Source organism: Elgaria multicarinata, chromosome 2, assembly GCF_023053635.1.
Source record: "Elgaria multicarinata webbii isolate HBS135686 ecotype San Diego chromosome 2, rElgMul1.1.pri, whole genome shotgun sequence".
In the NCBI taxonomy this organism is placed as follows: Eukaryota; Metazoa; Chordata; class Lepidosauria; order Squamata; family Anguidae; genus Elgaria; species Elgaria multicarinata.
In genome coordinates this window covers 3,508,571-3,532,408 of record NC_086172.1, presented here as the reverse complement: position 1 = coordinate 3,532,408, position 23,838 = coordinate 3,508,571, and the positions used below count along the sequence as shown (strand labels likewise).

General features: G+C 43.0%; 2 protein-coding genes and 1 pseudogene across 3 annotated transcripts in view; all 3 read right to left on the bottom strand.

Moving 5' to 3' along the window:
* The window catches only part of CLIC5 (chloride intracellular channel 5), a 313,960-nt gene that overhangs the window by 179,715 nt on the left and 110,407 nt on the right, over positions 1–23,838 (bottom strand). The gene's annotated exons all lie outside the window — the stretch shown is intronic.
* The window catches only part of LOC134393494 (24-hydroxycholesterol 7-alpha-hydroxylase), a 56,878-nt gene that overhangs the window by 706 nt on the left and 32,334 nt on the right, over positions 1–23,838 (bottom strand). Inside the window, exons 8-11 of one of the 2 annotated variants that reach the window (XM_063118518.1) lie at positions 23,511–23,644; positions 20,180–20,275; positions 16,981–17,069; positions 3,523–3,610 (exon numbers count right to left, since the gene is read on the bottom strand). In XM_063118518.1, coding sequence (XP_062974588.1) covers positions 3,523–3,610; positions 16,981–17,069; positions 20,180–20,275; positions 23,511–23,644 — 407 coding nt within the window. The remainder of the gene's footprint in view (positions 1–3,522; positions 3,611–16,980; positions 17,070–20,179; positions 20,276–23,510; positions 23,645–23,838) is intronic. The other variant, XM_063118519.1, reaches the window with a different exon arrangement.
* LOC134393844 (5S ribosomal RNA) lies at positions 13,060–13,168 on the bottom strand (annotated as a pseudogene).

Sequence of the window (23,838 nt, the reverse complement as noted above, 5' to 3'; positions counted from 1 at the left end):
TGAAGAGTGCTATCATGTCTCCCCTCAGTCTTCTCTTCTCAAAGCTAAACATGCAGAGTTCTTTCAGACTCTCAACATAGGGCTTTGTTTCCAGACCCCTGATCATCCTTGCTGCCCTCCTCTGAATCTGCTCCAGCTTGTCTGAATCCTTCTTGAAATGTGCCCAGAACTGGACACAATACTCAAGATGAGGCTTAACCAGTGCCGAATAGAGGGGAACCAGTACCTCATGTGATTTGGAAGCTATACTTCTATTAAGGCAGCCCAAAATAGCATTTTCTTTTTTTGCAGCCACATCACACAGTTGGCTCATATTCAGCTTGTGATCTACAACAATTCCGAGATCCTTCTCGTTTGTAGTATTGCTAAGCCAAGTATCCCCCATCTTGTAACTGTGCATTTGCTTTCTTTTTCCTAGATGTAGAACTTGGCATTTATCTCTATTAAATTTCATTCTGCTGTTTCCAGCCCAGCACTCCAGCCTATCAAGATCACTTTGAAGTTTGTTTCTGTCTTTCAGGGTATTAGCTATCCCACCCAATTTTGTGGCATTTGCAAATTTGATAAGCGTTCCCTGCACCTCCTCATCCAAGTCATTAATAAAAAATGTTGAAGAGCACTGGGCCCAGGACTGAGCCCTGCGGTACCCCACTCGTTGCCTCTCCCCAGTTTGAGAAGGTACCATTGATAAGTACTCTTTGAGTCCGATTCTGTAGCCAAATGTGAATCCACCTAATAGTTGTTCCATCTAGCCCACATTTAACTAGTTTGTTAATCAGAATGTCATGTCAAAAGCTTTGCTGAAGTGAAGATATATTATGTCCACAGCATTCCAACGAACAGTAAACAAGGGAGGTTACCCAATCAAAGAATGAGATCAAATTAGTCTGGCAGGATTTGTTCTTGAGAAATTCATGCTGGTTTCTAGTAATCACAGCATTGTTTTCAAAGTTACAGATGGACTTATTTATAAACTGCTCCAAAAAATTTCCCAAGGACTGATGTCAGACTAACTATTCTATAGATCCCAGGTTTGTCCTTTATGAAGATAGGGACAACATTCGCCCTCCCCCAGTAATCTGGCACTTTACCCATCTTCCATAGTTTTGCAAAGATAATAGACAGTGGTTCTGAGAGTTCTTCTGAGAGCCCCTTTATTACTCTAGGATGCAGTACATCAGGGCCAGGGCCAGACTATTTTGCACCCTGGGCAAGGCGAGCTACTTGCACACACACACACACACACACCAAAATTGCCAACAATGATTCAGCTGTTCAAGAAGAGTTTCTGAACTATTATATTTTCCTTTTATGATGTTTTTTCTTAAAACAGCTCATTTGTATAAAACTGTGACCCTTAAAGGGCAGTACTGTGCCCCTCTGAGGTCTGCGCTCTAGGCCTAGTTGGCCTAATGGTAGCGCCGGTCCTGCAGTTCATCGGGCCCTGAAGATTTGAACTCGTTCAAAGAAATTAGGTGTTCCTTGACCATTTGTTTATCAATCTCAAACTGCAATCTTGCCCCTTCAGCTTGTAGTTCACTTTTGCCAGAGGGGTCATAGACCCGCTTTTGGAAGAAGACTGAGCCAAAGCAAGAATTGAGCATTTCGGCCTTTTCTTTGTCATTTCTTATCAATTTGCCATCCTCATTAAGCAGTTGAACCACCATTTCTTTCCTCTGTCTTTTACTATGCATATACCTGAAGAAAGTTTTTTGTTGCTTTTTGCATTCCTCGCTAATCTCAGCTCATTCTCAGCTTCAGCCTTCCTGATGCAATTCCTGCACTTCTGTGCTACCTGTCTGTACTCTTCTTTTGTAGCCTGGCCTTCCTTCCACTTCCTATATCTGTCCTTTTTTGTTTTCAGGTCATCTCTAAGCTTTCTGTGGAGCCACATCGGTTTCTTCTGTTGTCTTCTATCTTTTTTCTTAGTTGGAATTGTTTGTAATTGTGATTTAAAATTACCTTTTTTAAAAACTCCCACACATCTTGGACTCTTTTTCTCATTAGGGTCACTTGCCACGGGACCTTACTTATCATAGTTCTGAGTTTATTAAAATCAGCTTTCCTAAAATCCAGAGTATGAGTATGGCTACACTCAGCTTTTACTTCCTTTAAAATCAATAATTCAAGTATGACGTGGTCACTTTCCCCCAGAGTTCCCGTTGTTAGCAGAACCACCTCCATTTTTAACAGGAAACTGTAAAATCTCCATTGCACACCAAGCAAAATGTCATAATGCCCTGTATGAGAATGTCTCCTTGTGTGCGTCCTTGCATCCTTGATTACTAATATAAACAAGAGTCCTGGCTCCAGCTGTCTGTGTCGAAGTTAACTCTCTGTAACTTACTGTCCCTATGTCTTTTGTCTGATTGCTCCCTTTGAAGAGACCAGGCCTTGATTACTAATCAATAAAGCGCTTTTGAACCCTCTGTCGCTGGAATGGTGGAGTCGTGCTTAAGGGCTGTTTGGATCTCGTCCTTGGGTGAAAAGAACATTGATCTAACATAATAACATCCAATCAAACAAAAAAGGAAAAGAAAAGAACAAAATGATAAAATAGAAACAATAAGAGTAAACGAGGTCAAGAGCACAAACTCACACATCCCAAAGCCTTCAGCCTGGAATGAAAGGACCTCCAATAGGGAGCCACACAAATATTATAGGGCAGCACATTGCATAGCTTTTGTTCAGCAATGGAGACACTTCTATCCTGCCTTCCTGCCAAACAACTCTCCAGTATAGGCAGGACAAATAACAAGGTCTGTCTTGATGGGCTTAGAAAGTGGATAGTCTCATAGGATAGGAGGCAATCCTTAACATAGGAGAGGGTTCAACCGTAATCAGTTCTAAATGATATAGTAAGCTGCAAGCATCAACAGCTATACCTCCTCTCTCCACGTGACATACACCACTTACTTGAAACTTTTGAAAAGCAAATTGCCAGTGTTTCAAGGAACTCTGATGTAGTAGGACTTCAATTACCCCGATATCTGTTGGGAGACATAGGCCGGATCTACACTACTGCTTTAAAGCGCTTTATAACAGTTATAAAGCACTTTAACTGCTTTAAAGCACTATAAAACTGTTATAAAGCGCTTTAAAGCAATAGTGTAGATCCAGCCCAATACTGCCAAAAGCGGCCCTTCCAAGAAATTCCTGACATGTGTAGCTGATAACTTTCTCCTACAGAAAGTGGCGGAAGGAACTAGAGGATCGGCAATCCTTGACTTGATATTGACCAATAAGGATGACTTAGTGGATAAAGTGGCAGTTACGGTGTTGTAACCTCATACTTGAAACCACCTTCAATTTAATATTCCATTGAGGAATACTTAAGGAGAATATATGTGAAAAGCGTCATGTCAGAATTTTTAATCCATATGAATTTTGCAGGGAAGACTGAATGCAAGATCTCTGCAAATGAGCTAAAAGGATTTCAAGGATATGTCTTCCTCAACAACAAAATGCTACATAAGAAAAGACCCTAAATGTACACCTGTATTTTCAGAAAGAAAATGTTACCTCCTTCGGTAGTGGATCCAAAAGACTGCATTCATATTTGCAGAGGAACAAAACAACTAGAATATGGATCTCCATGAGAGCAAACCATCTAAAGAAATACAAAAAAAGTACCAGTTATCTTTTCAGCATGAAATGCATGCATGAGGCTAGACATCAGGTTGGATATAACACTTGGGGCATGTCTACACCAGCCCTTTTTTCATCCCTGGATCATCCCTGTGTGTCCAAATGATACACAGGGGATCCTGGAGGCGGGCGGGGATAGACCCCGCATTTCCCCGGGGTAACTGGTTGCCAAGTTATCCTGATTTTCGCCGTGGTCCCCGGAACATCCCGATGACTGTGGCTGGTGTGCCACGCGCTCCCGGGGCCTGAAACGGGCATGGAGCCATGCAGGGTGTCTCTGTGCCTGTGGGGGTGGGAGGCAGCAATTTCCCCATCCCAGGGATGGGGAGGTTGGATGCGGGGTTGTTTTTTACCTTTGATTTTTGCTGTGCACGGCTCCTCTTAAAAAAAGAAAAAGAAATGGAGGCTGCAATGTCCCTCTTTCCTTTCGGGATGTCACACGGCCGTCAAGATGCTGGGGGAGGATCGCGGAAGCAGATAAATCTGTGATCTTCCCCCCTCCCTCCCTCTACCCCCTTAAGATGTAGACATGCCCTTGGTTACATTTAGTTCCCACTGAAATCAGTAACACTTAAGTGCTGACTAACTTGCAACATTGATTTCAATAGGACTTAAGTGCAACTAACTTAGTCTGCATCCAACCCGTCAAATTTATTTACTATAAATTTTGCATATTTAATCCAATTTCCAAATAGATGTTTATTGAAAAGTAAGTGACCACTCCCAGAGATTCCATCGCGAAGCAGGACCCACCGCTTGCACCATGAAGATTTAACAATTCGCATAGGAGGTCCTGAAATGAGTGGAAACACTCATTTCTGGATCAGGACAAGTCAGTGAAGCTCCTGTGGTAGAACGTTCTTTTAAGATAAAGTGTGTCTTAGCACAGCTGAGGTTTTGGGGTTAATCTGCTCCTTGTATCCAGAGTGTGCTGCTGCTTCTCTGGAGAAATAAACATTGTTTGCTTGCTGTACGAGAGCCTCAATTGCTTTGGACTCGGCTCCACAAACTCCTCGTGAGAACCTGACATCACATGGTGTCAGAAGTCAGAGGGGGCTGTGGTTTTTTCCTATTTGCAGTTGAGAGTTTGTTTGAGCTGAAGATATGGATTCGTTCTGGCCTCTGCCTCCACTTACTTTGCAAGGTAATTTGGCTGAGACTTGGAACCACTGGGAAGAAGCCTTTCAGATATATTTTACTGCAGCTGGAATAGAAGAGGTCTCCAAGAAATGGCAAGTAGCTATTTTGCTCCACTGTGTGGGAAAAGAAGCCTTATCAGTATATAATATTTGTTTTTCCTGTGTGAGGACTGAAAGATACAGCAGAAGTTCTCGGAAAGTTTAGAAAATACTGCACTCCTTGTAAGAATGTAGTGTTTGAACAATATTCTTTTTGAAGCTACTCACAGAGACAAGGAGACACCAGGGAACAAATTTGTTACTGAACTTAAGCTGAAAGCTAGCAGCTGTGAATTTGGTAGTGCAGCTAATGATATGATAAGAGATAAAATTGTGTTTAGTGTGAAGGAGAAAGGATTAAAAGAAAGACTTTTGAAGGAATCTGAACTCACTCTTGAGAAAACAGTTGAAATATGCCATGTGGCTGAAGTAACAAGAGCCCAGTTGCAGACTATGTCAATTCCCTCTGAGGAGCTGCATGAGGTGTATGCAACTGACAAAAATCATGAAGAGATTCCAGCTCAAGTTCTTAAGAGTCAAAAAGTCACAATTTGAAAGTAGACACGCCCAGGCGAGAGATAACAAGTGCCCCTCTTGTGGTTTAGCCCACAAACCTCAAAATTGTCAAGCATTTGGAAAGACTTGCAATAAATGTGGCATGAAAAATTATTATGCCAGATTATGTAAAACAACATCAAGTTTTGATAAAGAACAAAATAGGGAAATTATCCCAAGAAACGAATAAGTGCAAACCAAAGTACTGGATGGTGTGTCGATATAATAGTAAAAGGACTTTCAGTAAAGTTCAAATTAGACACTGGGGCTGAGGCAAATGTCTTGCCTTTTAAAATATTGAAAAATGTACTAACCAAAAGTGATGTAACTCTTGTGACTTATGGTGGGACATGCTTACAGCCATTGGAAACTATTGTTCTGGAATGCAACACTCCAAAGGAAGTAGCTAGATTATTGTTTTATGTAACAGATAGTTCTGCAATTCCATTATTGGGTAGAGGCCAACCTGTAAGGCTTTAGATTTGATTCGACAAGTTGAAATTGTACATGTAGCTGAATTTTTGACAAATGAACGGCTGCTTAATATGTATTCTGATGTTTTTGAAGGTTTGGGTGAATTTGAAGGTTCTCATCACATACTTATCGACTCAACAGTTGTTCATGGATGTTGGAAGGTGCCTTTTGCAATACTAGATAGATTGAAGGATACTTTAGGCCAGATGGAGAGTGCAGGAGTGATATCTGAAGTTATAGATCCCACAGATTGGGTGAGCAGCCTTGTTATTACTGAAAAAAGAATGGGAAACTGCATATATGTCTTCATTCAAGCAATCAAAAGGAGCCACTTAAGCTGTATGAGATTCTGGAAATGCCTTGGGGGGAAATGGGTGTAGATATTTTTGAATATGGTTCTTCCCCTTTTCTTATAGTGGTTATTTTTCAAAATATCCAGAAGTATTGAGTTTGCCTGACAGAACTGTGATTGTTAACTTAAAGTAGTGTTAGCTCATCATGGAATTCCGAGGACACTTGTGAGTGACAATATGCCTTTTGCTAGTCGAGAGTTCCGATTGTTTGCTCAAGACTGGGGGTTTGAACAGTGTTTTAGCAGCCCACAATATCCACAATCTAATGGGATGGTTGAAAGAGCAATCCAGTCTATAAAACAGCTTATAAAGAGGTCAGAAGAGGCACATGTGGATCTGTATCTGGAACTCTTGGAATATCGGAACACACCTGTGACTGGAATGTCATATTCACCTGCACAAATGCTAGTGGGCAGAACGTTGAAGAGTAAACTTCCAGTAACAAATAAGGGAAGACATGATAACACTCTTCAAATACTTAAAAGGTTTTCATACAGAGGAGGGCCAGGATCTCTTCTCGATCCTCCCAGAGTGCAGGACACGGAATAACAGGCTCAAGTTAAAGGAAGCCAGATTCCGGCTGGACATCAGGAAAACCTTCCTGACTGTTAGAGCAGTACGGCAATGGAATCAGTTACCTAGGGAGGTTGTGGGCTCTCTCACACTAGAGGCATTCAAGAGGAAGCTGGACAACCATCTGTCAGGATGCTTTAGGGTGGATTCCTGCATTGAGCAGGGGGTTGGACTCGATGGCCTTGTAAGCCCCTTCCAACTCTGCTATTATGTGATTCTATGATTCTATTGCACCCTAAGATTCCCACTAATGTACATAAGAAGCTTCAGAGACCAGGACAGACAAAAGTATTTTCATGATCGAACAGCAAAGCTTCTTAAGCCCTTACAAGGCTATGGATGGAGTCTAATGAAGAATGGCTCCCGGCTGTTGTTACAACAAAATGCGAACAGCCTCATTCATATCAAGTAAGGACTCCAGAAGGGTGTGTATATTGGCATAACAGGTGCCACTTAAAGATGAGAGTCTTTGGGTAGAGATGGCTAATCCTTTAGACTTAACCCCGTACGATATAAACAATCTAGGCGTAAGTCTGATTGATTCTGTTCTGGCCTTGTAAAAGACTAGGGCTCTGCGAACGTCCAGGGAATGCAGAGTGCGTTCAAGTGGTGTTGACGGTGTTGGAAAAAAGGAGGGAAGGATAATATCCTGACCCACAAGGAAGTCAGAAACAACCTTTGGAAGAAAGTTGACATCAGGGTGCAAGATAGCTTTGTCCTTGTGGAAAGTTAGGCATGGACGATCTACCCTAAGAGCTGTCAACTCTCCAGCCCTTCTTGCTGAAGTAATAGCGACCAAAAAGGTCAGTTTAAGAGTCAAAAGTCTTAGATTGATAGTTGCTAAGGGCTCAAATGGGGCCTTGGTAAGCGCATGCAAAACTACGGAGAGACTCCAAGTAGGGACTATGGAGCGTGTTGAGACCGATGTGTTTCGTAGACCCTTTAAAAAGCTTTTCACAAGAGGGTGTGAGGATATTGGATATGATTTAGTATGTCCCTGATACGCTGCAATCGCTGCTAAGTAGACCTTTAGGGACGCAGGCTTTAGGCCTGACTGGTGCAAGGAGTAGAGGTTTTGTAACACCTGAGGCACTGATGCCGATAGGGGGTTGAATTCGGTGGTTTGTGCGAAGATTGTGAATCTTTTCCATTTTGATGTGTAGGACCGACGTGTAGTTGGTTTTCTAGATTCAAGAATGATGTGTTGAATTGGTTCTGGAAAAGACTGAGGATCTAGGGTATGATCCTCCAGGCTGTCAGTCGTAGTGTTTTGATGTTGGGATGTCTGACTCTGACCTGGTGGGTCAACAGGAGGTCTGGCAGCTGAGGCAGTTTGTAGAACTGGTTGTTGGAGAGGAGAAGTAGCTTGGTGAACCAAGGTTGGCGGGGCCACCAGAGGGCTATGAGGATGCAGTTGGTGCTGTCTTCCTCTATTTTCGCCAGTACCCTGGTTATCAAGGGAAAGGGAGGAAAGAGGTAGAAAAATGTTCCGTTCTATGGTAGGCTGAAAGCATCGCCTAAGGAACCCGGGCTGCTGCCCGCCCTGCTGCAAAAGGTGGGGCATGCGGTGTTGAGCTGGGTGGCAAATAGATCTACCATCGGTGATCCCCAATGGGTGAACAGGTGGGTGATGACTTGGTGATGGAGTTGCCACTCGTGTATGTTGTGTTTGGTGCGGCTTAGTAGGTCGGCGATGTCAGGTGAACGTGGTGCGATATGCACCATTTCCATATTGTTTTGGTGAGACGAACTAGGCGGTTGGAACGTGTTCCCCCTTGTTTGTTGAGGTAAAAAACTGCTGTGGTATTGTCTGATGCTACTGCTATGTGCCGATGTCGAAGAGTGGTGGTGAAAGATTTGAGTGCTTTCTCTATTGCAAGAAGTTCTAAATAGTTGATGTGATTGGCAGCTTCTGTTTTCGTCCAGAGTGCCTGTATTTTGAGTGGGCCGCAGTGTGCTCCCCAGCCGGAGAGTGAGGCATCTGTTGACACTGTCCTGGTCGAGGGTGGTGTGCGAAAAGGGATGCCTTTGGTGAGATTGTCTGTGTTCTCCCACCACCATAGGGAGTTTTTGACTTTCCCTGGTACACGAAGTATTGTGCGGTGGTTGTCGGATTGAGTGTTGAAGGCGCGTATGAACCAGTTTTGAAGATCTCTCATGTGTAGTCGGGCGTGAGCGACTACGGCCGTGGTTGCTGCCATATAGCCCAATAGTCTTTGAATGGTGTGAGCAGAGACAGCATTGTGTCGTTTTACCTTTTTGGCAAGAGAGGATAGTACGAGCGCTCTTTGAAGAGGAAGGAAGGATTTGTTTAGTATGGAATCTATGTCGATTCCTATAAATCTGATTATGTGCGTGGGTTGCAATGCTGATTTTTCGGTGTTTATGCACAGACCGAGGTTGTATAGTGTCTGTAAGGCAGTGGAGAGATGATTTTGGAGTTGTTGGTGGGGCTTTCCGACGAGAAGCCAGTCGTCTATGTATGGGTACACTTGTATGCCTAGGGTCCTCAGGTGAGCGCATACGACGGCCATACATTTGGTGAATACTCGAGGCGCTGTGGCTAAGCTGAAGGGGAGTACCGTGAACTGGTAAAACTGGCTCCCGATTGCGAAACTGAGGTATTGTTGGCTGTTTTGTTGTATCGCGATATGAAAATATGCATCTCTTAGGTCTATCGTGGCGAACCAATCGTTTTGCATCAAAAATGGAGTGATGTTTGCTAGGGTTACCATTCTGAATTTTGTTGTTGTTATGAAGTAGTTTAGATCTCTGAGATCTAAAATGGGTCTTAGCCCTCCATCCTTCTTGGGCATGTGAAATAACGGGAGTAAAAACCGCTGAGTATTTTGTGTCGATGTAATGGGCGAATAGCTCCCTTGGATAGTAGGGAGTCTATTTCGCTTTCTAGTACCGCTGATGGTTTTGTTACTTTTAGCCCGGAAAAGGGTGGAAGGGTGTCGAATTCTATTGCGTAACCCGTTTGAATTATTGAAAGTACCCACTTGTCTGTCGTGATGCTTTCCCACCCATGGAAGAATTTGGAAAGATGCTTGTCGAAGAAGATGGTGTTTGCATTGTGTGTGCTTTGATGATAGTCAAAGGTGCTTATTCTTCGTGGATTCCTGGCGTTTATGGTAAGTTGGAAACTTTCCGGAACCATATTTAGAGCGCTTAGGTTGAGGTTGTTGTTGCTGACGGCATAAAGGGCGGTCTGCTTGGAAGCGGTTAGAAGGCTGGTATTGCTGTCGGTACCATCATTTTTGTCTAAAAGATTGTTGAAGTGGCATTAAGCCCATCTTTTTGGCATTAGCTCTAGCCTTCTGAACAGAGTCCATGGTGTCGTCAGTCTTTGCGTTAAACAATCCAATGCCGTCAAATGGGAGGTCTTCTATTCTTGATTTTGCCTCTTGTGAAAGGGCTGTAGAGAGGAGCCAGGCATGTCTCCTTAGAGCAATTGCGGCCATCATTGTTCGAGTACCGCAGTCAGTTTGATGTATGGCTGAAAGAATTTGTTGCTTGGCAATGTTGGACGCTTCGGATTGAAAAATTCTAGCCAAGTCTCTGCGATCGTCCAGTAGGTTGTCACATAATGCCCCTATTTTCTCCCATAAAAAGAGTTGGTCATGGCAGCCTGGTAGTTAGCAACCCGCATAGTAAGAGATGCTGAAGTATACACTCTACGACCCATAAGATTGAGTCGTCTTCCCTCTTTGTCTACAGTGGATGCGTGAAGTCTTTGAGATCTACCCTGAGATGACTAAACTATTACGGAGTTGGGAGGTGGATGTTTGGAAAGGAAGGATACTTCTTCCTCTTGAACCTTAACATGGTGTCTAAGCGCTTAGAGGCTGGGATCATTGAGGATGGGTTGGTCCATGCCTGTTGGGCTGTTTGTAATAGAGTAGGCAGGTACAGTATAGAGACCTGTGTAGGATTTTCAGTGGTCACGGCATCGAAAACCGGGTCCTTTGGGCGTTCTATTTGTTGTTGTGTTTCTAATCCTAATGTTCTGGCCATTCGTAGAATGTGCTCAGAAAAACTTGCTACATCCTCAGGTGGAGAAGGAGGTTGACGAGATCCCACTACGGAGTCTGGCGACGGTGTGGATGGCGCCCGAGACGGTATGGAGGAGGAGTCCAATTCGTAATCATCGGAGGAGTCACGTGGCTGAGGATCTGGACGTCGTGAGGAAAGGTTAGTATCCGTCACGGGAGATGGTGGGCGGCTCGGTATCGAAAGCGTATCTCTGTGTTGTGTCGGTATTGGAGACTGCCATGTAGTATGCTTTCGTGTGCTGTGCCTTGAGGTCGATGGAGATCGGCGTCGGTGACGGGCGATGTCAAGTCGACGTTCGTGTCTTGGTGGCGAGGGGGACCTGGTTCAGTACAGAGCGCGGTGTCGATAAGGGTCACGCTCGTAGTGAGGTGGACGGTAATATTCCCAGTCTGAGTACTCCAGTCTCCTTCCTCGCGAATACTGAGATGATGTATCCCAGTGGGGGGATCTTGATCTATCTCTTTGCCATTGAGCTTGGTTGATTCCAGTCTCAGCTGGGATCGAAACCAGAGGCTGTGATTGGCTAGGGGAGGCTGGTAAGGTAGCCTGTCCTGCCGTGATGGGTGGTGACGGCTCCACCAATTCCCCATCGGAGACCGAAGCTGTTGGCAGCGTTCGGGATGTCGGTACAGGAGAGGATAAGCGAGGTGGAGTTAATGTTCTCCTCGGTACCGGGGTCGGTGTCCGTCTCGGTACTGGTGTGGGTATTCTCCTCGGTACCGATGACTGTCTTTCCACTGGTGGCGAAGAAGGTGCCGAGGTTGATTGTGTATGGTGCGGAGATTTTTGCTTCTTTTGCAGATTGAGGTGCTTGGTTTTTTTAACTTTTTTTGCACGTTGTTTAGCCAGAGATTGCTGTGGAGGTTCTGGCATGGTAAAAGTTGGAGACGATCTGGCTGGGGATACTTGGATTACGTCTAGCCCGCTCATGTCTTGAGTTTGGGTAGGCGTCGGCGTGTGTCTGCTGGTATGAGACGGCGTGTCTACTGCCCTAAGGGCCTTGTCCCAGAGCAAAGATCGAAGACGATCTGCTCTATGTTTGCGTGTTTGCTTGGTGAAGGACATACAGTGGTGGCAGGTTTCCACTTTATGTCCTTCACCTAAGCACAAAATACAGAGTGAGTGTCCGTCAGTGGGTGGAAGTTTACCCCCACAACGAATGCACTTTCGGACGGGGGCCTTAACGGCCATACGCCGAAGTGCAGCGATCAAAGATCGCTAAACTAACTCGAGGAAAAGAAAAACGCAAAGATAGTAGATTGAAGAACGAGGAGATAGAAGAACGAGGAGATAGGAAAGGTAGAATAAACGAGGAAATAATAAACCTTTTTTTCTTTTCTTTTTTTAGACTCTAGGCAGTTCGAAGAACAGAGAAGTCGCAGTTGAAGCTACCACAATGGCGGTCAACGAAGAACTGAGGGTCTCAGGCGGGAACCCCTCGGGACATGCGCAGTGCGCACTGGGTTCCCGCCAAAACTCTAGGCTATAGAAGTTTCCCGAATGAAGCTCCGCGCAGGCGCAGAGCCCATCAGTGTGATGCACAGAGACCACGAAGAAGAAATAAACATTGTTTGTTTGCCGTACGGGAGCCTCGATTGTTTTGGACGCTGCTCCACAAACTCCTCGTAGGAACCAGACATTACAGCTCCCTTATATGACCTCCACTGACCTGTCCAGAAAGATCCTGGAAGTGTTAAATCTCCAATGCACAAGTGGTGGGTTAGGGTTTATTTATTTTTATTTATTTATTTATTTATTTCATTTCTATACCGCCCAATAGCTGAAGCTCTCTGGGCAGTTCACAAAAAATAAAAACGACGAAGAGCATAATAAAACAACCAACAATTTAAAAAATTGTTAGAGTGGAATGGAATTGGCGAGGGTGTAGCAGTAGCACCCTGTTGGATACTATGCAGTATCTGGAACTAGTAAACAATAGATTAGACCTGCCCCGGAAGTCTAGCTATTCAAATTCAGATTTGACTAGTTTAGTGTTTACCTATACAGGGAATAGTTTAATCTCTTATTTTTAGGCTCTCATGTACTGACTATTTTTGGCAACATAAACATTCCAAGGGGAGCAAATTAATAGTATATTAGTCTGGCAATAGCTGCAGGAGAAGAACTCCCAGTTCTTCTTCCAATATCACACCTTTTTCTGTTTTCTGAATCAGAATGATATAAATAATTTAATATTAGTATCTGAAATCAAATTTTTAAGCCTACAGCACCTGGTATTCCCAGGCGGTCTCCCATCCAAGTACTAACCAGGCCTGACCCTACTTAGCTTCTGAGATCAGGTGTGTTCAAAGTAACATGGCCATAGGCTATCTGAAATCAAATTTTTACACCTCTAATATGAGATGTTAAAACACTTGGGGGTGGATCCAGACTCAGTCATACTTAGAGTGGACCCATTGTTAATATAAATACCATTGATTTCAATGGGTCTACTCTAAATATGGCTAAACCTGGATCCAGCTTGTATGCCGATGTAGGGGGAAAAACGCACCAATAAGCGTAGACGCTGAAAAGAGAAATCAACTCCGGTGCTTGATAAATGTATTAAAAGCAATTTTATTCTTTAAATCCAAAAATGCTCTGCTCAACGTTTCGGACATATCGTCCTTCATCAGGAACTGGAAACAGGTGCTGTGTTGATGGTTTTCTCACCAGCGGGTGAGAAAACCAGTGAGACACAGTAGCTCCTGCTAGCACAGCAACTGTTTCCAGCTCTTGACGAAGGACGATACGTCCGAAACGTTGAGCAGAGCATTTTTGGATTTAAAGAATAAAATAGTTTTTAGTACGTTTATCAAGCACCAGAGTTGATTTCTCTTTTTAGCATCTAAATCTGGATCCAGCCCCATCTTGTCTATTTAAGAGAATGAAATATATATCCAATAAAAATTTTGTGCCCATTTTCACAGTGGGCTGCTGCACTTTGAGTGGGCTCATTTGTGGAATCAGTTAGATACACCAATGGTGGCATAGTTTCAATACTGCCTTGAGTAACAAACAGTACACACGTTTTAGTTCAGTTTGTGTCAGTAGCAGTGTGTTTATTTGAGTGCTTGATTAGCAGGGACGGTCCTCTCATGAGGCAAGGTGAATCTCCCACCTCAGGTCACAGGGCAGGAGGAGTGGCGAACTGTGCATTCCCCCACCAGGAGGACTTGCCACTCTCCCACCCCCACCCCAATGGACACTGTGTCTCCCACTGTCCTGTACCCCATTGCTGCTGTTGTAGATCTTCTCAAAGCAAGTGGCAGGCAGGTGAGCTCTCTAAAGTGCAATGATGGCTGGAAAAGGGTCCAGCATTGCCCTTCAGAGACATGGAAAGGACCAAATGCCTGGATCTGAGGAAGCGGCTTTTTTGGCTGATGTTGCTCTTCAGAGAGCAGCAATAGCTTGGGAGACATAGCTTGGAGGAACACAGGCATGTTGTTGAATCTGAAGGGTTTTATCATTCCTCTCCACTCTTTCTCTGGGTAGAAAAAGTTTCAAGGGATCTTTGTCTGGGTTATTATATATCTGTATCTTCCAAGTATACAAGAAATTTCCTAGCCTCGCTGCCTATCTGAGAAACGCTGCTTCTGCCACCTTCAGAATGAGCATGCCTCTTTTAGTTAATTGTACAGCTGCCATCTGGGTGTCCATTTCTTTTTGTTTAGACTTCAGATAAGTTGTGTCAGTTTCTTTCAGCACTGCTCCTGCAACAAGGGGTCCGAGCAAGTCATTTTTCTTTAGAATATTCAGCAAGGAGCTCCACGTTGGATGGTTGCAGCTCTGTTTAACATTCTGAGTCTGGGCCCCACTAGAATAATCTATGATTCTTTTTGCCTTTACGTACCTTTGCTAGCATGACTGCAAGGACAAGGCATACGTGCACCTGTACACTGAGAAGTAGAGCTATAAGGACATCCAGATTTCTCTCAGGAATCTGGAGAATTTTTTTGTTTTGTTGTATGAGAAGAGATCAGATGCTGGTCAGCCTTCATTTCTTTCGAAGCTGGTTTCAGGAAATGAATAATCCAGCATCTGGTCTCACTTTGGAAGATAACTGCAGTGAGATTCACACCCCAGAATGGATACCACTTTCTAACATCCCGTTCAAGGAAACCCTCCCTCACTGTTGAAAAACAGAACATTGGACTTACCATGTAAGTGCATTTCTTACAGTGATGGAGGATACCCTACCCTCCCTGGATGGAGATGTCTCACTGCTGCGGGGAGTTGCAAGTTGTCTCCAATGTTCAGTTAGTGTCTTTGCCTTGGATGCTCCCTGTACTTTTTCATAAAGCTCCATCAAACCTTGGAAGAAATGCTGGCTAATACTGGCTACAGTCGCTTCTCCGTGGACACTCAAGTTACTTCCTGTTTTCAGACAGGAAGTAAACAAGGTGCACGAGGGCAATTCAGTCCCTCGTTGTGAACATCCTGCTTCTCCCACACACAGTTGGAGGGCAGCAACTTAAGTATATAAAATATTTCACCGTTTTTCTGGTTTTTCTTGCATTGCAAGAAAAACCAGAAGGGACAGAAGGCGCACAAGAGGCAGACAACGTCATGTGAGCTTGTTGTTGTTTATTCGTTCAGTCGCTTCTGACTCTTCGTGACTTCCTGGACCAGCCCACACCAGAGCTTTCTGTCTGCCGTTGCCACCCCTAGCTCCCCCAAGGTCGAGCCCGTCCCCTCCAGAATATCATCCATCCATCTTGCCCTTGGTTGGCCCCTCTTCCTTTTGCCTTCCACTTTCCCTAGCATCAGCCTCTTCTCCAGGGTGTCCTATCTTCTCATTATGTGGCCAAAGTACTTCAGTTTTGCCTTTAATACCATTCCCTCAAGTGAGCAGTCTGGCTTTACTTCCTGGAGTATGGACTGGTTTGATCTTCTTGCAGTCCAAGGCACTCTCAGATTTTCCTCTAACACCACAATTTAAAAGCATCTATCTTCCTTCGCCCAGCCTTCCTTATGGTCCAGCTCTCGCAGCCATAGCTTTAACTATGGCTGCGAGAGCTTCATACCATTGCTTTAACTACGCAGACCTTTGTTGTCAAGTGTGGTGTCTCTGCTCTTAACTATTTTATCAAGATTTGTCATTGCTCTCCTCCCAAGAAGCAAACGTCTTCTGGTTTCCTGGCTGCAGTCAGCGTCTGCAGTAATCTTTGCTCCCAGAAATACAAAGTCTGCTACCTCCGAGGAATCCGTGAGTGCCCAGTAATGTGTGTAATAAAACGCTCATCGGATGGCGCTTATAAGCATTCCATTTACTGTTGCTCTGTTCTTCCATTCTGCCTTTAGGATTGACAGTTCCTGCATGAACTGGCAAGCTATAAAGTTATCCCTGTCTTTTTGATGCTAAGTTAGTCCTGAAATTGGATGGGGGATTCTCTCCAACACAGGAAAATAAATACAAGTCTGATTTGCCCTGCCTCTAGGAGTGAGTGGGAGCAGCAAACCATTCAAAGATCCCCTCCACCCACTTTAGAAAATGAACTTGTCCAATGTTTCATTATGCAGCACCGCTGCCTTTATCATTCATCTTGCCAATAACCCCACCGTTTGGACATGTGCAGGTTGCGGCATTAACAAATCTTTCAATATAGCCTATGGGACTTAGAAAATAACAGAGAATAATTTTAGACAGTGAGCTTTATCACACCAGCAATCACTGTGCAATCACTGCGAATTGCGTGCAAAGGACTCTGAAGTTTTCCAGTTTATAATCTGCTTTGACTGTGAAATACTCCCATGCATCCTGCTTTAATTGTGCTATAAAGGGGAAAGAATCAAGGTATTTTGCTAGTAGTTTTCGAGCAAATCATTTGTTGTTTTCCGAGTGGCCACTGGGGCGCAGGAGCAGGATTTAAAGAAAAATTAAACAAATGCTTACGAATCAGATTGGGTCATCCATTGATTTTTAATGATTTTTTTTTAACATTTCCCCTCTGAAACCCTTTGCAAAGGATCTTTGGAGCGCTGCCGCCCAGGGTGTGATTTAGTAACAACAACAACAACAACGCCAGCTTAGCGCTGTAGGGGATCATTCGAAGGAAACAGGTACGTGGGATGAAGCTATAAGAGTGAGTGGAGTTCTTCTCGGCAAAGTTTAGAATAATTCTATCCATTCTACTGACCTTCCTGGACACTGGTGTGCTCCTCCTCCAAATGCCACAAAGCCATCCAAGAAAGTGTTTTTCTCTAAATTTGCTTCTTTCCAACGATCCTATGGGAAGAAATTAAGGTTGTTGTGTAAATAAGCTTAATGTTACTCCTCAAATGAAATATGATCTTTTACAGAAATATTTGAGTAAAAATCTATCCTTGTAGGTGAATTCTAGATCTGGAGGAGAAATTATAGTGAGGCTTAAAAAATACAGTAGGCAGACAAGGTGTAGTCCCAGATGACAGGTTTCTCTTGGACTCTCAAGAGCGCTGGTGGTAAGAGTGGGTCACAATCTCATCAGAACGAGTGAAGAGAGCCACTTCCTAAAAGCCTAGATACTCCTGAGCATGCTCAGAAATGCCGTTTCTGGTCAGAGTACAGGGTGTGTGTTTTTTTAGCTTCTTTTGACTTTCACAGTGGAATTGGAAGCTACTGGAAACTATAGATCCCACTCATTGTGGCAGGAAATGAAGCTCTACAGCAGGGGATGCGCAACATGCAGCCTGTGCGGGGTCTCTGCCTCATTGCAGCCTTTAGTCCCCCATCCCCCACTAAAAATAATTATCTAATTATTATTTTTAGTGGCATCCTTGGTGGCCACAGAGCACCCAAATGGCCAATTTAAACTTGCTTGCAAGCTAGATCCGGCCATTTGGTGTTCCATAACCACTATGGAGTGCCAAAAGGATTAAATTTATGTTGGAAAATAAGGGGAAATTAAGCATTGTATTGCTCTGTAGAGTTACAGAGCAGATTGCTGCTGTTTTTGTCAGCAAACTGGCAATTTTTGGATTTTGTTTGTTGTGAGGCATCCCCGGATTGTTAACTGTCCCAAGGACTGTGGCTCATGGACTTCTGTAGTGGGATTTCCAAAGTATTTCAGTTCCGTTTTAAGCTCTGGCTTTCACGTAGTGCTGTGTGTGATATTTCTTCCAATTTTAACCATTCCCAATTATCTATTTGCTTATTTGATTTAAGGTGGCTAACAATAATGAAACCCAGCTTAAACTAAAACTTAATTGAAAAAGTAATAAAAACAAATAAATTAAAAGTACAATTAAAGCACAACAATAAAAATGCTATAGAAAAGAAATTGCTTTCAATATTTATTTTCAAAGGAGACAAAAATATCAGCGAAATTCTTGGGGGTGGGGTGCAGGACTCATGTGCTTTTCTTTGTTATAAGGTGTTTGTGACCATCCCAACTTTATTGTGCAATCACCTCTACACCCTCCCCAGCTTCCTGCACTTTGATCAAAGCCCAGGGAAAGACATCGTGAGGAAACTCCTCCCAGAGGGCTTTCAGACTAGGAGGTTTGGTCAGCAAGGGAGGCAACAAAGCAACAGAGCAATATGTAACACCCCTAGCCCACCTTACAGTGATGTTAAGCTCATCAATCAAAAGCTCAAAACCACCATCAACAGGAATTCCAAAGAACTTGTAAAGCACTCCTAAGAATGAGGCAGAAAAAAATGGAAGCCTTTTACACAGGGGAAGAAAACGTTTGGGAAATTGGAAGACAGCTTTCAGCACAGCACTATGTTTTTAAAGAAAATATGTGTTCACAAACTACAGAGTTTTGAACATTTCCGATTTATTGCTAAGTATCTTAGTGAATATTTCTGATTTATTTCTAAGTATCAAACTAGTTGCCCACTTCTAAGTAAACCAGGGCAATTTTGTTTGAGTGACCAGGCAACAGACCAGTAAACTTGGGAGTATCTTTGTCTCATTGTGCTAGGAACGGAAGAGAAATTCATTTGGTTCACATTTTAATACAAACTTCCCGAACTAATACATGAGCTGGAATGCAATTATCCTTCAGTTTTCAGAATTTTGTAATGTAGTTCTCTGATCAAACAATATGCAGAAAAATGTCTACATTAAAGAAATTTGTGCACAAAAATGCATAGGAGAAATATATACAAAAAGTATTTTTACACATTTCCCCTAATGTATTCTGATGGTTATGATAACATGTTTGATGCCAGAGTGATATCAGCATTAGCAGTTATATCCATGTGGCCTTCTATACCTGCATGGATGCAGTGGTTTTAAAAACAGCATAAAGGTGGTGGTAGCAACCCTGATCACTCAGAGGTATGTGGAAACAACTGGGACCTTCACATTGGGGTGTATCCAAATGAAACAAATACCTTCTCGTTAAAAAAATGTTCTGTCTACTAGGGTAAGGGGGGGGGGGAAACACCTCTATGCGACCCTGAGAATCCTTATGGCTCCACCCCCACCCACTAGAAATGTTTTCAGCATTTCTCTAAATGATGACATGTAACACAGGATGGGTGGCAATATTCCACATTGATATGGCCATCCTAAACTGGTCACTACTACACCAAGGCTAGCACCAGCATCACATAGTTATGATCCTATGCTCAACCAACAGCATAATCCAATGATAGCTGCAGAAACAAATGCTAATGTAGCAATACCAACATCACACATGCCCCGGCAGCAGCATCACTCATGACATACATTAGTCATGAATGGAAGACTGACACCCATCCGACCCAGTGTTTCCACCCCAACCATGCTACACACACACACACACACAGAGTGTTGTGCTTCAATTTGAGGGATTAAGCAGAAAGGAGGAACAGCTGAGCCTGGAAGTGTTTGGATGGTGGCCCGTCACAGAAACAGGCAGAGGCAAGCTCAGGCCTCTGCAGTTGACCTCAATCATTAATCACCAACATCCCTATAAGAAGAGAGCCAGAAGCACTGAGCAGTGCTGGCAACAATTGTAGTTCTTGGTGCTTTGTTTGCATACCAGCTCCTTGAACTTGCCTGAACCTAACCTGATCTTGGACCAGACTTTGACTACTCTTTGGCACATTCCTGAACCCAATATTGTTTGACCCGGCTTCTGATGGATACTTTTGACCATGGACTGTTCATTGACAATTCCAGCTTGCTTTTCTAGCTAATGCCAGTGCTTTACGACTCACAGTACATAAGCAAGAACTGACAGTGTTGTTCCCAGTGCAAACTACTATAGCACAATGGGGAAGAGGCAGCAAGTGACTGGAGAACCCATGGGCTCCCAAGGAAAAAGATTCAATTCCTTCTGTTGGAACAATGTCTGCAAAGTATACTCCACATCAGTTAACAAGAAAAGAGGAAAACAAATGACCATAATGTGATAACTTACTGGTTTAAAAATATGGGGTTCAGGAAAGTATTTTGGGTTTCTGTGAATCCAATATGGAGACAACATCAGTAGGTCACCAGCAGGGATAACAACATTCTAAAAGCAGGAGAATATGCTCTTAAGAATACATGCAACTTTAATATCCATTTCAACACAGCCAGTCATTCTAAACACATTTGGTTCATTAGAAAATTTCAGATGATCCTGTCTTTGCATGTCACCATTGAAAGTCCTGTTCAGGCATTAATGGCTAAACAGAGCAGATTTGTAAACAGATGTAAAGGACACAGGGCTACACATGCTTTCCTCTTATGCCCACCCACAACATCCCCAGCCCTGTCCTACTTGTTCCTGAGTAGCATTCACTTAAACCTGAGCAGAAGTCTCCGTACATTCAGGAACCCTGCTTTGTCAGGCTTCCTGATCATAGAAGGGGAGTGAGAGTGGGAGGTGGTTACTTACATTCATGAAAACATAAACAGAAATTCCCTTTAGAACTCTGATGAATGCAAAGAAGTTAAGGACTTCAGGGTCAATGCATCTAGGGATGTTGTGGAGCAGGAACACTCAGCCCTGTGTCCTTTACATACATTGAATACTCTATTTGGGCTTTTTATATAAGAATGCGGTAGTATAAGGCTTATTACTTGAGATCTACCAGACCAATTTTGTTCATTTTTGTTTTAAACTGAAGCTTGAGCAGTGTAGACCTGAAAAAGATTTCTAAACTTTAAAAAAGTTCAAGCTTTGGGCAGCTCAGGAAGGGAAATGGGAGAGGAATAAGGCAAAGGGAATGTTAATTTATATGCCCCACACTGTTTGTTTGTATGCATATGTAATAATGCTTACTCCTGTGTGCTCTTAAGAGTGCTCCACCAATGAAAAGACAGGCACAGAATGTTGGGGTAGCAGCTGAAGAAAAGTCAGCTGGTGATAGAGGAGATTGAGAAGCTGAGGAGAAAGAATTAAAAGAACACCAGAGGCAGAAGAGAAATATTTTACATCATGTATTTTTTACCACAAAATTCAAGAAATAGTAAATGATCTTTTAAAAAGAACATTTTTTTCTTTGTTTTCACCTTTGCTGGTTTATTTGTAGTATATTTATTTTAAAAGTCTAAAGTTGTTCAGGTCAACTGAACAAGGCTTAAGTGATGCATTTATGAAAGGTGCATTTGTGAAAGTCTTGATTGCTGGTCAAGTCCTGAATGAGAAGATGTAGTTTTCTCCAAGGTGCTTTAATTGGAGAAATTGATCTCACAACTGTAACGGTGGGCTCTATCACACCAGTGATTTAATCCACTCTCGCTATGCCTGGTGTGTGGTTTTGCAGCATGGTACTCACATGATGCCATGCCTGTCCTGCAGACACCCCACCTGTTCCCCAGACTTTTCCGTGTTTTCCTAGAAGGGGGAAAGTCTGGATTATTTTCCCCAAGCACTTTTAATGCACCTTGACGCCTCTGTGTAGTGCTGTCGTCTTGCTTTTCCTTTGTTGGGTATGCATGTGGAGTCTTGCTGACAAAGGGGGAGAGCGGGGCAGTTCTCCTCTTCCAGCACTCCATGTGGAATGTTGGGATGAACTGACTTTTTACTGCACCAACCCCACCCTCCTTGCCTGCAGCTCCCTCATTTTTAAAGATAAAGAGATGAAACTTGGGACCTTGAGAGCTCTTAAGAAGAGCTTTAGGCATGCCAAGTTTGAATCACATCGGTTCATAGCTTGATTTTTTATGATTTTTTAAAATCCTCCACCTAAAATTATTTCCCTGATAGTCCACTGTGGTGTTACCCCACAATTGAGTATCTTGTATACATCTAGATTAGTATGTCTGGTGAGTATGGAATGTTAGAACTGAGTGGGTGTGGTTTGTGATGTAATAGGTAGGGTGGAGGAAGGAGTATATAAAGAGTGACTGAGGGGAGGAGTTGTGGTTAATACCAGTTACCCAAATACTGAATGGTTCTTTGAGGGTAATTTGATGAGGTGGAGAGAGGGGAGGGGCTCTGAAATCACCTCTATGGAGCTCTAGATCGGATTTCGAGGCAGAGAAGATTCACTTTGCAGAAGACTTACTTCTGAGTAAACATGTATAGAACTGACTTTTAATACTGTGGTCACTCAGAAGCTTTTTTTTAAAGTCTAAAACAGCAAACTGGGAAGAAGTGCTCTGCAACCCTATGCTTACTTCTGAGGTCTTCTGTTTACTCAGAAGTAAGTCTCACTGTTTAATGGGGTTTACTCAAAGGTAAGCATGCATGGGATTTTAGTATGACTTGGATGTAAATGCAGTTGAAATCAATGGGATTTACTCTTGAGAAAGCAAACCAGCAGATCTCTATTTTATGAACTGGAGATGCACAGCTTCGCATGATCAAAGTAAAGGAAAATAGATCCTCCACAAATGCAAACAAGTGGAATTCCACATTGGTGGACTTTCACATTTGGTGGATTATCAGGGAAATAGTTTAAAGGGGGGAAATTAAAAATGAAAATCTTAAAAAATCACAGGATGAACCAATCTGAATCAAACTCGGCATGGCTAAAGCCCTCCTTAAGAGCTATCACTGTGCCAAGTTTCATCTCTTTAACTTTAAAAATTATGCAGATGTAAGGATTTTGGTTAATTTCTATTTTAAAAATTCCTAAAAATCAAGACATAAACCGATCTAATTTACTGTAACCTTGACATGGGTAAAGCCTTCCTTAAGAGCTATCACCATGCCAAGTTTCATCACTTTACCTTTAAAAATTATGCAGATGTAAGCATTTTGGTTAATTCCCATAGGAGCTCCAGTGAGTGAGGGGAGAAGGCTGACACATCGATCACAATGACCATCAACAAGAAGAACCAATGAACTGGAGGAGGAGGAAGGAGGGGAGGGGAGGGGTGGGATGAGGTGGGGCAGGCACAATATCAATGGAAGAGCAAACAAATGAAAAGAGTTCACCGGTATAGCCATGATCATGAAAAGGAGGAGGGCTTGCAGCGCTTATGAATCAGAGGTAAAAAGCATGGAGGGAAACCTGGGAAAAACATAGGTGTGATGTAATCAAGAAATTGATTGATTGACTGATTGATTCATTCTTCATAGGTGTGATGGAGCCCGTTGTTCGTGCTTATAATCCATCAGCTATAAATAATCTTCAGCATCCCTCTTCTTCAGAAGAAGTGCTGAAGAAATATTTCTTTTAGCAAAATAGATGACTTGAAAGAATTTATGCCTGCAATGTGTGTTTCATATATTCAATAATGTACTCATTCTAAAAATTATTAACTGGAGAATTACAGTACACTAGTATAGATATTAAACAAACAAAAAATCTTACTTGGACTTTTATTGGATTTATTACTTTCTTGACAATGGCACCTGGTGCCCTTAATCGTAACGTTTCCAAAATACACCACTTGATAAACTGGAGCCTTTTAAGGTCATCTTCAGAGAGTTTGATTTTTTCTTTACCTGCAAAAGTTGTATACAGGATTGTTTCATTTTTTAGTATTCACAAACTTTTCCGTATCTTTGTCCTTTAGCTGAGGTTACAAACATGGGAGAGATGGGAGGGGCAGAACTTAAGTTAATCCATAATGGGGGTAAGATGGTACCACTGTATAAACATTAGACAGGCAGGATCTGGCCCTTCAGGCATAGGAATG